The sequence below is a fragment of the Danio rerio genome, chromosome 2 (assembly GCF_052040795.2).
Source record: "Danio rerio strain M-AB ecotype USA chromosome 2, GRCz13ab, whole genome shotgun sequence".
Lineage (NCBI taxonomy): Eukaryota > Metazoa > Chordata > Actinopteri > Cypriniformes > Danionidae > Danio > Danio rerio.
Genome location: NC_141022.1, coordinates 52,069,088 through 52,083,861, shown reverse-complemented (window position 1 = coordinate 52,083,861; position 14,774 = coordinate 52,069,088). Strand labels below are relative to the sequence as shown.

The window sequence follows — 14,774 nt, the reverse complement described above, 5'->3', positions numbered from 1 at the left end:
TTTGTGATTAAGTGATTTTACCACTGCATGTCATTTAAACAAGTTTGCGTAGTTGTCTAAACAGTACTCAAAAATATAGGAAAACATGGTAATGTAAATTCATTCTTTCAGCTTGTTAATTTCTTAATCAGTATAACAGTATTTCTTAAAAAGACTTAAGTCAAACAATTGCCTTCTGATCATAATCTTATGACTACTCTCAATATATATATTGATATATTAACCAATAACAGAACTTAGTTTAAGTAGAACACAGGGACTTGGTACTGTACCCATGTTGAAACTCTGTAAATGGATGAAAATCAAAGTGACGATCAGGCGCAGATTATTTAATTCCATTTTAACAAACTCCTGGCGTGAGTTCAAGAATACATTTTTGTCAATGTAGAATAGGAAGTATATGACATACAGGAAATTACTTTGATGAAACTGAAACACACACACACAGAAAGTGGCTTTAGAACCACATGTTGTTCCCTAAATACGGATTTTTACATAAAACTTATTTAAATTATTAACATAATTTCTCTTTTAATATGACTTGAACATAACTCCATACTTTAAGTATATAAAGATAAATATACAAATAGACAGTGCTTCCCTGTTTAATCTCAGAAAAAAAAACATTAAAATCAGACACTGAGAAAATTCTGAACAAACACATACCCCTTACATAGAGGCGTGATATGATTTTTGGTCATAGGTTAAAATGTATCTATTATTAAATTTTGCAGATACAGTGAGGGTGAAAAGTATAAAAAAAAGTCAACTTTTCTTTAAAAAAAAAAAAAAATTCTAAAGGTGCTGATGACTTTTCACCTGATGATTTTAACCAAAAAAATGTACGCAAAGCAAACTAATTAGTTTAAAAATGAGGTTATGTGTACGAAAATGAAATGACACAGGAAAAAAGTATTAAACACATGAAGAAAGGGAGGTGTAAAAAGACAAAAATGCCCAGACAGCAGCTGAAATCTCTCAGTAGTTCTTCATCAACCCTTTGCCCTTCGTCATTATAAATTAACATCAGGTACTTCAGTCCAACATCTACATTATAAGGATGATTAAGATGAATCCAGGGTGGACATTTCAGCAAGACAATGATCCAAAACACAGCCAAATGCTTTTAGAGAAAGAAAATAAAGCTGTAGAATGAGCCAGCCAATCACCTGACTTGAATCCAATAAAAAATTCAAATTAAAGATCAGATTTGATAGACGAGACCCACAGAACTATCAAGGTTTTTACACTCTGTTGAAGTCTGAAAAAAATAACACCTGAGCAATTCATTTGACTTCATTCCCCATATGAGAGGCCTTCACCAAAAAAGCAGCACCAAAAAGTATTAAAAACATTTCAGTAGTTCAGTGTTTTGTACAGTGTGTAAGTGTTTGGACCTGCATAGGCACATAACTAACGCGCTCTGCGCTGGACTTTAGAGCAGCTTTTACTTCGTCAATGGCGCTGTTTATTTCAGTTCCTCAAAACATCAACACGCCAACAATGTGCCTTAACACACCTCTATTGTAGACCAGCACACCCATGAGTTCACAAAGTGGCATAAATGGATATTCTATTTAATTGAAGTTTATTCATAAACTAATTTCGAGAGGATCACATGCTTATGATTGACACGGCTGGCCCCGAGTCAAGCTAATGTACGAACCACCAATCAGACTATTCCTAACCCAGTATAAATAACCAAACATCTTACCTTTAGTCATCTTTGTCTTGAAGAATCCCCCCTTCCACCCCTTCTCCTCCTCTTTTCTACAGGGCAGCAGGGCGGCCCAGTGGCTAGCACTGTGGCCTCACAGCAAAAAATGCCTACGACTCAGGTATCCACCCAACCGGACAGCATTTTTGTGATTAAGTGATTTTACCACTGCATGTCATTTAAACAAGTTTGCGTAGTTGTCTAAACAGTACTCAAAAATATAGGAAAACATGGTAATGTAAATTCATTCTTTCAGCTTGTTAATTTCTTAATCAGTATAACAGTATTTCTTAAAAAGACTTAAGTCAAACAATTGCCTTCTGATCATAATCTTATGACTACTCTCAATATATATATTGATATATTAACCAATAACAGAACTTAGTTTAAGTAGAACACAGGGACTTGGTACTGTACCCATGTTGAAACTCTGTAAATGGATGAAAATCAAAGTGACGATCAGGCGCAGATTATTTAATTCCATTTTAACAAACTCCTGGCGTGAGTTCAAGAATACATTTTTGTCAATGTAGAATAGGAAGTATATGACATACAGGAAATTACTTTGATGAAACTGAAACACACACACACAGAAAGTGGCTTTAGAACCACATGTTGTTCCCTAAATACGGATTTTTACATAAAACTTATTTAAATTATTAACATAATTTCTCTTTTAATATGACTTGAACATAACTCCATACTTTAAGTATATAAAGATAAATATACAAATAGACAGTGCTTCCCTGTTTAATCTCAGAAAAAAAAACATTAAAATCAGACACTGAGAAAATTCTGAACAAACACATACCCCTTACATAGAGGCGTGATATGATTTTTGGTCATAGGTTAAAATGTATCTATTATTAAATTTTGCAGATACAGTGAGGGTGAAAAGTATAAAAAAAAGTCAACTTTTCTTTAAAAAAATAAAATAAAATTCTAAAGGTGCTCATGACTTTTCACCTGATGATTTTAACCAAAAAAATGTACGCAAAGCAAACTAATTAGTTTAAAAATGAGGTTATGTGTACGAAAATGAAATGACACAGGAAAAAAGTATTAAACACATGAAGAAAGGGAGGTGTAAAAAGACAAAAATGCCCAGACAGCAGCTGAAATCTCTCAGTAGTTCTTCATCAACCCTTTGCCCTTCGTCATTATAAATTAACATCAGGTACTTCAGTCCAACATCTACATTATCAGGATGATTAAGATGAATCCAGGGTGGACATTTCAGCAAGACAATGATCCAAAACACAGCCAAATGCTTTTAGAGAAAGAAAATAAAGCTGTAGAATGAGCCAGCCAATCACCTGACTTGAATCCAATAAAAAATTCAAATTAAAGATCAGATTTGATAGACGAGACCCACAGAACTATCAAGGTTTTTACACTCTGTTGAAGTCTGAAAAAACTAACACCTGAGCAATTCATTTGACTTCATTCCCCATATGAGAGGCCTTCACCAAAAAAGCAGCACCAAAAAGTATTAAAAACATTTCAGTAGTTCAGTACTTTGTACAGTGTGTAAGTGTTTGGACCTGCATAGGCACATAACTAACGCGCTCTGCGCTGGACTTTAGAGCAGCTTTTACTTCGTCAATGGCGCTGTTTATTTCAGTTCCTCAAAACATCAACACGCCAACAATGTGCCTTAACACACCTCTATTGTAGACCAGCACACCCATGAGTTCACAAAGTGGCATAAATGGATATTCTATTTAATTGAAGTTTATTCATAAACTAATTTCGAGAGGATCACATGCTTATGATTGACACGGCTGGCCCCGAGTCAAGCTAATGTACGAACCACCAATCAGACTATTCCTAACCCAGTATAAATAACCAAACATCTTACCTTTAGTCATCTTTGTCTTGAAGAATCCCCCCTTCCACCCCTTCTCCTCCTCTTTTCTTCAGGACAGCAGGGCGGCCCAGTGGCTAGCACTGCGGCCTCACAGCAAAAAATGCCTACGACTCAGGTATCCACCCAACCGGACAGCATTTTCGTGTGGAGTTCATGTTCTCCCCGTGCTTGCGTGGGTTTTCCCCGGGTCCTCCGGTTTCCTCCCACACTCCCAAAAACATGAGACTTAAGTAAATTGACTAAACCAAATTAGCACCAAATTAAATTCTGTCAGCAACACATCACCTTAGCAATCCTTACGCAGCAGGAGGGAGGGGGGTGTCTCGAGATCTACCCGAACTTAAACTCCCCTCTCGCCCTGCAACGGGAGGGAGCTCTGGGCTCTCTCTCGGGACAGCATGCCAAACTAGCTTATTAACAATCATCAGCTAAGTGTGAACTTTTGAAACAATATGCAAAAACGTGCAAATTAGCGTTGCGCTGGTCTGTAAATAGCCACAAATTGCGACAAACACGTTTTGCACCTTATTACGCCAAGTGTATGATAGGGCCCTTACGGTTCAGAGATTTAAGTTCTAGAATAAAGCAGTCGGCAGTGATTTTCATATCTATATATATATATATATATATATATATATATATATATATATATATATATATATATATATATATATATATATATATAAATTTTTATTTTTTTTTTGAAAGAGAGAGAAAAGCAGCACTGTGTTGCAGTGGTAGCACAATTGCCTCACAGCAAGGTCAATGGTTCGAGCCCCAGCAGGGTCAGTTGGCATTTCTGTGTGAAGTTTGCATGTTCTTCTCGTGTTCGTGTGGGTTTCCTCCGGGTGCTCTGGTTTTCCCCACAAAGTCGTTGTATAGGTGAATTGAATAAGCTAAATTGTCTGTAGTCTATGTGTGTAAATGAGTATGTGTGGATGTTTCCCAGTGATGGGTTGCAGCTGGAAGGACATCTGCTACGTAAAACGTGCTGGATAGGTTTGCCATTCATTCTGCTGTGGCGACCCCGGATTAATAAAGGGACTAAACCAGAAAGAAAATGAATGAATGAATGAATGAATGAATGAGAGAGAGAAAGAAGAGTGTTTCTACATGTGATTTGTCAAGCCCACTTACCTGTGTGAAGCACACTTCATTAATGCATAGTGTTTTTTTGTAAATAAGAACACTTTTATATGTGAATAACATCGACAGAAAAGTCTTTGTATATTTAGCCCATAAGGGGTTTTGTGGTTTTTATTTGGCATTCTTCAAAAAGATATCACTTAAAATCCTTTATTTATTGATAATGTGTCCCTGTAAACATCATTAGTGTAAAAAATAATAAAAGTTATTGGTACCATCCTAGCCCATAGTGTTCATTTGACCTGTATTGCAGTCAAATCTATATTTAAGTATGTTCTGTGGTTTCACAGATGTAGGCTATGACACATACGGTATTTTAATTAAGCTTGTCAACCTGTTTAAACCTGCGAACTTGAGCTTAAAATTGCCAGATGGAACTGAAAGTCACATGATTGTGGTGACAACTTGTAAATACCCTTTTTTTTAAATGCAGTCAATACATTGTCATACTGTATGCATCACCTCATAGGTACTCGCTAGCTGAACATGTCTGAATCAGGTAACAAAACATGTAAGTTAAAAAAAGGAAATAAAACAAGAAGCATGGTTGCATTTGCAGAAGTAATCACATGACTGTGAGCTTGTGACTAATAATGTTAATGCAAGTGGGAGGAAGTGACATGGAATCTTTTTTTTTTTTTTTTTAAAGGAATAAGGCATTTAGAAGGAAAAAAAACAGCTATACTTTTATGAAAATCATTTAGGCTACAACAGTCCCTGTTTTCAAAAGTTATTGGTTCATTCAGTGGTCCCTCTATTTGACCACTACAAAAATAAATTTTTCAAGAAATAAAAAAAGTGAGTTACGTTGCTCTCTGAAGTCTGTATTTCTATCTCTGTGTTTTTGTTTCTGCAGAGTATGACTTACAAAATATCTACTATCAATAGTTCAAAAATTCTAAACGACAGTGACTTCTCTAAAATAGTCTAGCATAAAAACATTTCTGTTGCTCTCAGAAACGATCTAATCTGCAGGTATGATGTCTGCAACTGACTTCCTGTTTGTGGTCTTCTTTTTCCCCTCTGGTACTTTACTAGCTCTAAAACCCATTTAAAAATAAATGTGTAAGGTGCATAAATACTATGGTGAGAACATTGCGATGCTGGTTTTTCAGCTGACCAAAGATAGAAAGCAGAGCGGAGGTTGTTTCCATCTACCTGTTAAAAAGACCAGAGTATAGCCCCCTACATGTTTCCTGCTTTGAGTAGAGATTATGCCCCCACCTCGTGTTCACATGCATATTCAGCTATTTGAATGTGTGAGAACAAACATTTGTCTGTCACAACAGTTTTAGGGAAAAGTATTTTCTTAAAAGATGTGAAGAGACTATAATAAAAGTATTTTCACATTTTATCATGTATACTGTATATGCTTCAAACATGTGATGTTGTGTTTGGTGTATGCATCACATTACATTTGCAAAAGTGACTTTTAAAGAGACTGTATTTTGCATTAAAAAAATGACATTTTGGTTTTAGGGGTCTCCAGCAACAGGCTGATATGCATGCAAGGTCAAAAAAAACACTTTCATTGTTTTATAATATGTGTTTATTTGTACCGAATTATCCCAACGACTCCTATATAATTAGTTTAGCCATTCATTTGTCTGCATCTGCACTAATTGGTCCTATGACCCAATGTGTTGTGATTGGTCAACTGGTTTCAGCCAAGCGGCAACCTCCTGCTCTGCCTCGTGAAGCAAATACTAAAATAACTGAAGCTGCAATTCATCAAAATTCCACTAGGCCTGGCTCCATAAGGAGCAAATTTTCATTGACCCCACTGTTAGAATGGCCAAAAAAAGTGTTTACAGCCTGTTAAAAAGAACGATTTTGGTTCATATAGCTAATATTACCCTTCATGACAACTGTGAGGGGGTGAATTTTTTTAATAGTTCATCCGTTTCGTTTATGTTAAGTTATATTATAAAGTCTGCATAATTAAGGGCGTGGCCACTTGAGTGACAGCTAGGTCTCGCTGGTCACTGTCACGTCACCTCAGCTGATTCCGGCTGATTAGCCGCTGAACTTGGCACATTGTATTTTTGTGTTGTTTTATGTGGCTTTACACAATCAGTTGTCTTTTTGTCTTTTTTTTTAATTTCTTACAATTATCAGATGATATGGCATGCTGTGTGCACTTAATTGTGCTCACAAACCATTCACTTGGCCTCTGTTTCCCAGGTGAGTGAAATTATATACTTATGGCATCTCTAAAAATGTATTTGTTTTATTTAAGATCATTTATAATTTATATTTTTCTTTAGAGCTGCAATGCACGCCAGAATCTGAGAGATAGGTTAGCTGTAGGCTATACTGTGGTATTGTTGTGAAAAAATTTAAACCTTTATTCCCCGCAGCCGAATCTCCATCTGTCAGTGATTGTCATCTTCGTGTCAGGATCAGTGCCGTAATCCCCCGCGCTCCACTAGTGTCTGAAGGGAAAGGTGCATTAATGTTTTTACTGGAACTGGCACTTCATATTTCATATTTCACAGCCAAATCACACTGCAGCCCAAAAGTGGTTACTTACTAAAGCTAAGCAGGGCTGAGCCTGATCAGTACCTGGATGGGAGACCATATGGGAAAACTAGGTTGCTGTTGGAAGTAGTGTTAGAGAGGCCAGGAGAGGGCACTCAACCTGTGGTCTGTGTGAGTCCTATTGCCCCAGTAAAAGTGAAGGGGACACTACATTGTCAGTGGATGCCGTCTTTCGGATGAGATGTTAAATCGAGGTCCTGACTCTCTGGGGTCACTAAAAATCCCATGGCAATTCTCGTGAAGAGCAGGGGTGTAACCCCGGTGTCCTGGCCAAAGTCCCTCAATTGGCCCTTACGAACATTGCCTCCCCATCCACCGAATTTGCTCTATCATCGTCTCTCCACTCCCCCAATAGCTGTTGTGCGGTGAACGCACTGGGGTTGTTGTCATGTGGCTGCCGTCACAACATCCAAGTGGATGCTGCACACTGGTGGTGTTGTGAAGAGACCCCCCCCCCCCCTCATGGTTGTGAAGAGCTTTAAGTGTATGGCCATAAATGATTAATGCGCTATATAAATACACATTACATTACATACATTACATTACATATTTGGTGATGTACCGTATCGACGTCGACACGTTCTGGCAAAAGATTCCAACCCAACTCGATTAATTCATTAGACTCTGAATCGACTGTTTTGTTAAAGAATTAATAGTTGTAAACACAGTGCACCTTTAGATTTAAACCTCAGCTGGATGTTTTCATTCACTCAGTGCTGTTACACACTGCGTGGTCATTTTTAAAAACTCATAATAGGGGCTCTTTAATGCCACACATGCAACAATAATGGCATTATAGTAATCTCATCATCTTTGCTGTTATAGCAGTGTAATTTAACGCATTGCTAATAAAATGTTGATGATAATATTATACTTGTTACTTGACAATTTAGCAATGTAATGGTGTGTATACTTAGCAACAGAATCACCAGCTTTTAGAACAATTGTCAGTAAAGTCAATGTCAGTACAAGCAATGTAAAAGTTAACCTTACATTAACAAACAGCAATTAAAATAACAGTGTTAATGTAAGATTATTTACCTGCATCTAGATATAATTTAGTTTGTCTAACACAAAGATTACAGACAGTCTGAGAATATTATGAAAAAATATTCATGAACAGTTGACGTGTAACACATTTATTGTTTGACCACATTTGCATCATTGGAATGATTTAGGATTCCTTAGCTTTTATATTGTAGCAGTATTAGTTTAGTTGAGTTTATAATTCAGCTCTGGTCCATGACAGTTTTTTCATCATCTATCTCAGGTTGCTTCAGCTAATTAAGAAATAGCAATACAGTAACAAAGAAATAAACCCTGCCCAACAGTTCCAGAGCTTCAGAAAAATGTCTTGTAAAACAAGACCACATCTAGAGCAATTTCAATGTCCTGTATACTACATCCAAAAGATGTTCAACAGTGTTCTGATCAGTTAATCGTGAATTTGAGTGAACTGTCAATTGGTGAAGATTAAGCATTTCAAAATTTGAACCTTGTTAAAATTGCTAAATTTAAGATAAATCTAAAAATTGTGATCTTGTAATATGATTTTGGCATATATAAATGATTGAAAAGCTACTCACTGCCTCTGTTAGGTTAAATAGTTATTCTGGAGCTGACTATACTGTTTAACCTAGCCAGAAACCTATAATAATTATTCACCCTAATATATATATATATATATATATATATATATATATATATATATATATATATATATATATATATATATATATATATATATATACACATACATATATTTATATATTTGCTTGCTTAGATCCAAACAGTGACCCCTTTTTCTGGCATTCTCGTTTAATAAAGAAAAATGTTGCAAATAACCTTATTTCTCAGAAAATAAAACAAATCAAGTAAAAAGTGTCATGTCATATGTTGTATTGAATCCTATTCAAATGATCCTACTCTAAATCCCAAATTTCTGGCAGCCCGTTTGAGTCTGAGTGCTCTGATCAGATTTTGCATAGCTGTTTTGCTTATTTCTCTTTCTCACACCACAGAACATGTGATAGATATCATTTGTAGTGAATGCAGCAGTTTCACTGTAATGTTAAAAAATCTTACAAACAAAAAAAACTACTTTTGGAAATTAAAACCATTTTCTGTAATTCGGCAACTAATGAGACAATATTGACTATCAGCAGATAAATGTGAACAGTTATGAAATGCACAAGCAAACAGGCCTACAACAAACATTCATTTAATAATGTTTAGAAAAAGCATCAAACCCTATAAAGTACATAAACTACAATGAAACTTATTTTAACATCTATCTGTCTGTCTGCCTGCCTGTCCATCTGTCTGTGTATCTATCTATCTGTCCGTCCGTCCGTCTGTCTGTTACTCGGTTGGTCCGTCCGTCTGTCCGTCCGTCAGTATGTCCATCCATCCGTTCGCCCATGCATCTATCTATCTATCTGTCTGCCTGCCTGCCTGCCTGCCTGCCTGTCTGTCTGTTTGTCTGTCTTTTTTTTTCATAATTTATTTTTTAAACTTGCAAAGCAAAGATGTCAGTATTGGATTTTCCATCATCCTGAAAACCTTCTCATGTTTTTTTTTTTTTTTTTTGTATTTTTATTTTATATAAGAAAAAAATATTGACAGACAAATATTAAGAACAAATAAATATTGAAATTATTTTAAGTCTGAGGAATGTGATAAACGTGAGACAATGTCCAACTGCATCTTCAATGAAAATGACTTATTTGAATATGAAAAATACTTGTCTTTGCCTCACAGAAATCCACATGCATTTTAATTAGCTTTGACAGGGTTGTTCTATAGGTGCTTTATTTTTTTGCTTTCAGAGAATATTACTTGATATTGTACATATTGAACATCCCAATGTCACTCTTAATAAACATACCTTTAAATGAACTGTATTTTAAGGATTTCAGATGGTTCACAACTCATGAGATTTCTGTAACGCTTCATTTTCAGTTTCCATGTTGGAAACATTATTTGCCAAAAACATTTGGATTTGTTAGGTTTAGTGGCTTAAGTCTAATCCATGTTGCAGTTTAATTGCAATTTAATTTAGGGGCCGGTTTTTCTTAAACCAACTACTGTAAATACTGGCTGGTGTTGCCTTACTTTAACCAATTACAAATGAGCTGCAGCAGATACCTCTGGTAAAAAAAAAGGTAAGAGATTTTTTGGCTTTCTATCATTTGATACATATTGAAAGTGTTTTTTTTTTTTTTTTTTTTTTTGATGCCTGTATAACAACCCACAAAGCATTTAAAATAATTAATGTATTTGGTTGCTTAAATCCAACAACAACCCTTTTTCAGGCATTATGGTTTAGTATTTATATGTAATAGAGAAAAATGTTGCAAATAAATAGAGAAAGAAAGAAAAAAAAAGAAAGAAAGAAAGAAATGTCTGCCTAAATTCATTTGTTGTCTGGAATCCTATTCAAATTGTCGTACTCAGTATCCCATTCAAATATCTGATAGTCCTAGAGTGTGGATATATATAAAGTGGTGAGTGTTGCATCACTTTAATCAATTACAATTGAGCTCCAGCAGACGCCTCTGGTAAAAAAAAAAACTAATAAAGGTAAGACATTTCTTTTCTTCCTATAATTTGTTATATAATGGATTTTTTTTTTTATTTGATGCCTATATAATATCTGCACAGAATTTAAATTCATAAATCTCATATTGAGGTAGATTGCACAGAATATGTCGATATACAGACTACAACACTTTTGACATGTGAACACTGTTATTAGAGTGGTTGACCATGTATACAAGTATTCATTTTTAATTGTATTTGTTTAAGCTTTTTGTAAAATACAGCATTTCTAATTCATATAAATTTGAAGACAAAAATTTATAATGACATAGGAGAGATGCATTTTAACTAATTTTGAATTTATATTTAGGCATGTGTTTATATTGGCATTTTCAGGAGTCTCCCGTATTTTACACCCATCTCCTGTTTAGTTATATCTTCCAGTAGAACTCCTGTAATTCTTATAATACTGCGCCCCAACCCCCCCCTCCTTTTTTATATTTGGCAGAGACACCCCCCCCCCACACACACACACACATTCCTACCTAGTTTATAAAACAGAAAAACAGTGTAAGCTGTTACTAAGCTTTATTTTGTTGTTAACCTGATGTATTTTCATCAAAATCATCTTTATTCATATCATACGTGTCAGTTCTTGCATATGTAATTTATCTGAATGTTGATCTTAGATTGGTAGCAACATGCTACACCCATCAGAACTGCCAAACAGAATAAAGCCCAATATCACATTTTATTGTAATTTAATTTACCATTAGGAATAAACATTTATTTATTTATTTATTTATTTATTAGTATTATTCAAAATATGCCTTTAAAGTCAGTTTGAACTCAAAGTGTAATGCTTATTTTGGTTGCTTATAATTGTTTTTCTTCAGGTGAATAATCCATTAAATATATTCCACTGAAAAAAAAAAAGTTTGTTTTGGTAGTCTTCAGTAAAAGCTCATTTGCTTCTGTACTTGGTGTTGGGATTTTTCTGTTGACATCAACCTGAGGGCTTCAATAGGACCTGCATATTAATACCATGTCACCATTAGTTTGCTATGAGAAAATGATGTGCAAAAAATAAATAAATAAATAAAAAACGCCCCAGAGTCTCAGCAACTTTTGGTTCGAGTAGACTTTAAATATAATTCATTAGTTTAAATTATTTTGTTGTAATAAATATCAAATATATTTAGTAAATATATTTACAAATATATTTAATAAACATTGTTTAGGGGAGAGTGGGGATAAAAATTCATTTTTCATAAACTAATTTTAAAAGATAATGTTTTTAGCAGAAATATATTTTTGATTACTAACTCATAACAGTGGTCGATCAAAATGAGGTGTTATTTTATATCAATGTAGAACAACTTCACTTTAAACAAAAGTTGCACATTGTTACATTTGACTCCATCAGCAGGGACGAAAGTAACACACGAGTGGGTCAAAAGTAACGCAACAATATCTGCTAGATTTACTGGCTTAATCCTGTTTATTTAATATATATCTGATTATGACCTTGTCAATGTGAACTGCAAACATATTTTGTCCTTTACTTCTGCAAAATAATATTAAACTGCATTTTCAATTTAAATTTCAGCTTTATCAAATGTTTCGAAAGCAGTCCAACAATGCAAAATGTAAAAATTTTCTAAAATGTTTCTATATTTTTTATTATTATTGGCATTGTGCATTAATTTTATAAAACCTCTGAAACCAATCACTGCAAACTCTAATGTGGAAAAGAAAAATAATGTATAGCTATAAGCAGTGGGACATAAATAACAGTGTTGCTTTTATTCCCACAGAAACTCTTACCATTTAAACCTGATTTACTATTAAACTGAAAAGCTGAAGGCATTGTAAACTTAAGGATGAGTTATTGCACTAAATAACCTGTAGATTGATCATTACTGTCAATCAGTGTTGGGGAGGTTACTTTGGAAATGTAATAAATTACAGATCACAAATTACCAGTGGTGTAAAGTAACTAATTACAAATACTCAAGTTACTGTAATTGAGTAGTTTTTCTCAGAAATTGTAATTTACTAAGTAGCTTTAAAAATGTGTACTTTTACTTTTCCTTGAGTACATTTTTAGTGCAGTATCTGTACTTTTACTCTCACTACTTTCCTTCAACCTGCAGTCACTACTTTATTTTTTTCTTGATTATGGGAATAAGAAAAATGAGTCCTGAAATTCCTTTCACCATCAAATCACACATAGAAGGTAAATTGCATCATAATGAACTACTTCAAGACATGTGCACTTTACATTGCAGCAAACTGTTTGGAAGCATTAAATGTCCAAGTAGATGTTCAAAATCTTTACATGTATTGACCCAGAGACTGTTTAGATCAGGGATGCCCAAACCCATGCTGTTTCTCAATTCCAAGAACCCAGAGAATGGACTTGAGTTCTTGTGGAGAGCGGTCTTGCCAGGTGTCCTCGGAAGAACGAACTCAGGAGAACACGAGGGCAGAGAATGTCCCCTTTAAGAAATGAGATGCTGCGTTCTTCCTGATGGTCACATGACCTTCACGCGTTTTAAAGTTTAATTTATCTAAACATCGCAGCATTCATACAAAGATTTATTGTTTCCCCCCTTTTCAAAATACATACTTTGCATAAAAAAACATTATTAATATACTCTGTACAATATAAATAAAACTGATTTTAATATGAATTTCAGCAAACAAACACCCTAAATGTGTTTATTCCTTTATTAAGATGTCTCTGGTAATGTTTACTTTCACCGTTTCATTTAGGTAAACTCCTGAGGTGAATAAGTTAAATCTCTAAATTTTAACATTAAATCTAGATAAAATGCTGCGCTTTCCACCTAAGGTCGCAATGACTTCTGGGACTTCCAGAGTGTCCTGCAGATTTTAGCTCCAACTTGCCTCAACACACCTGCACGGATGTTTCTAGAAAGCCTAGTATGAGATTGATTAGCTAGCCCAGGTGTGTCTAATTGGGATTGGAACTAAACTTTGCAGGACACCGGCCCTCCAGGACCGAGTATGGGCACCCCTGGTTTAGATGCATGTCACTGATGAGAAGATGATGGATATTTACTGTATGATGACCGAAATGGCCTTAAAGACCGAGCAGGCAAAAGACATCAACATGCCGTCAGATTAAAATTGTACCCTAACGTCGTGGAGACGCTGCATTTTGTTTGGAAATGAAAATCGAGTTTACATCAAAACTCCACGTCAGCACGATATCAATGTCCAACGACCAACCTAAAACCAACCAAATATCAACGTCTAATGATGTTACAGCTTGACGTTGTGTCGACGTTAACACTGACATCTGTCAGATGTTGAATTTTGGCTGCCATAACTGATGAATAAATGTCAGTATTTGACGTCAATAGGATGTTGGTTTAAGATGTTGGCTCGACATTGGATTTTGGTCACTTTCTAACAACCTAAAATCAACCAAATATCAACATCATTTGATGTCATTATTGGACATCAAAATAATGCTGTCCTTAGACGCTGGTTAGACATTGAATTTTGGTCACCTGACATCACAACCTAATTCTAACCTAATATTAACGTCTTATGACATTGTGTGCCTGCTGGACAATAACTAAATGCACTACAGAATGTTACGTTTACACACACACATCTTCAAATTACATGTAAATGCATCAGCTTTTAAACAGCATAATACTCACTACTCATGAGTACTTTTAAAAGGGCTACTTTTTACTCCTACTTTGAGTAATATTTACAACAGGTACTTTTACTCTACTCACACTACATTTTTAGGCAAGTAATGGTACTTTTACTTAAGTATGCTTTTTCAGTACTCTTTCCACCACTGCAAATTACCCTATTTAAAATGTAATAAGTTACTCTACTCTTTTATTACTTTATAAAAGTAAAGTAACTAATTACGTCTGATAACTTTTTGATTGCTTTTAAGTTTAAAATAGA

General features: G+C 34.8%; 1 protein-coding gene across 24 annotated transcripts in view; it reads left to right on the top strand.

Annotated features, from left to right (window-relative positions):
* Positions 1–14,774, top strand: part of si:dkeyp-94g1.1 — a 204,767-nt gene that overhangs the window by 173,103 nt on the left and 16,890 nt on the right. For 6 of the 24 annotated variants that reach the window (XR_015477976.1, XM_087240140.1, XM_087240137.1 and 3 more), the window contains one exon: positions 4,296–4,376. The exons of 11 other annotated variants lie outside the window; for them this stretch is intronic. Coding sequence is in view for 7 of the 13 variants with exons in the window: in XM_087240140.1 (XP_087096266.1) it covers positions 4,353–4,376 (24 nt within the window). In the remaining 6 variants the exon portion in view is untranslated. The remainder of the gene's footprint in view (positions 1–4,295; positions 4,377–14,774) is intronic. 7 more of the 24 variants (XM_087240145.1, XM_087240149.1, XM_087240135.1 and 4 more) reach the window with 3 other exon arrangements.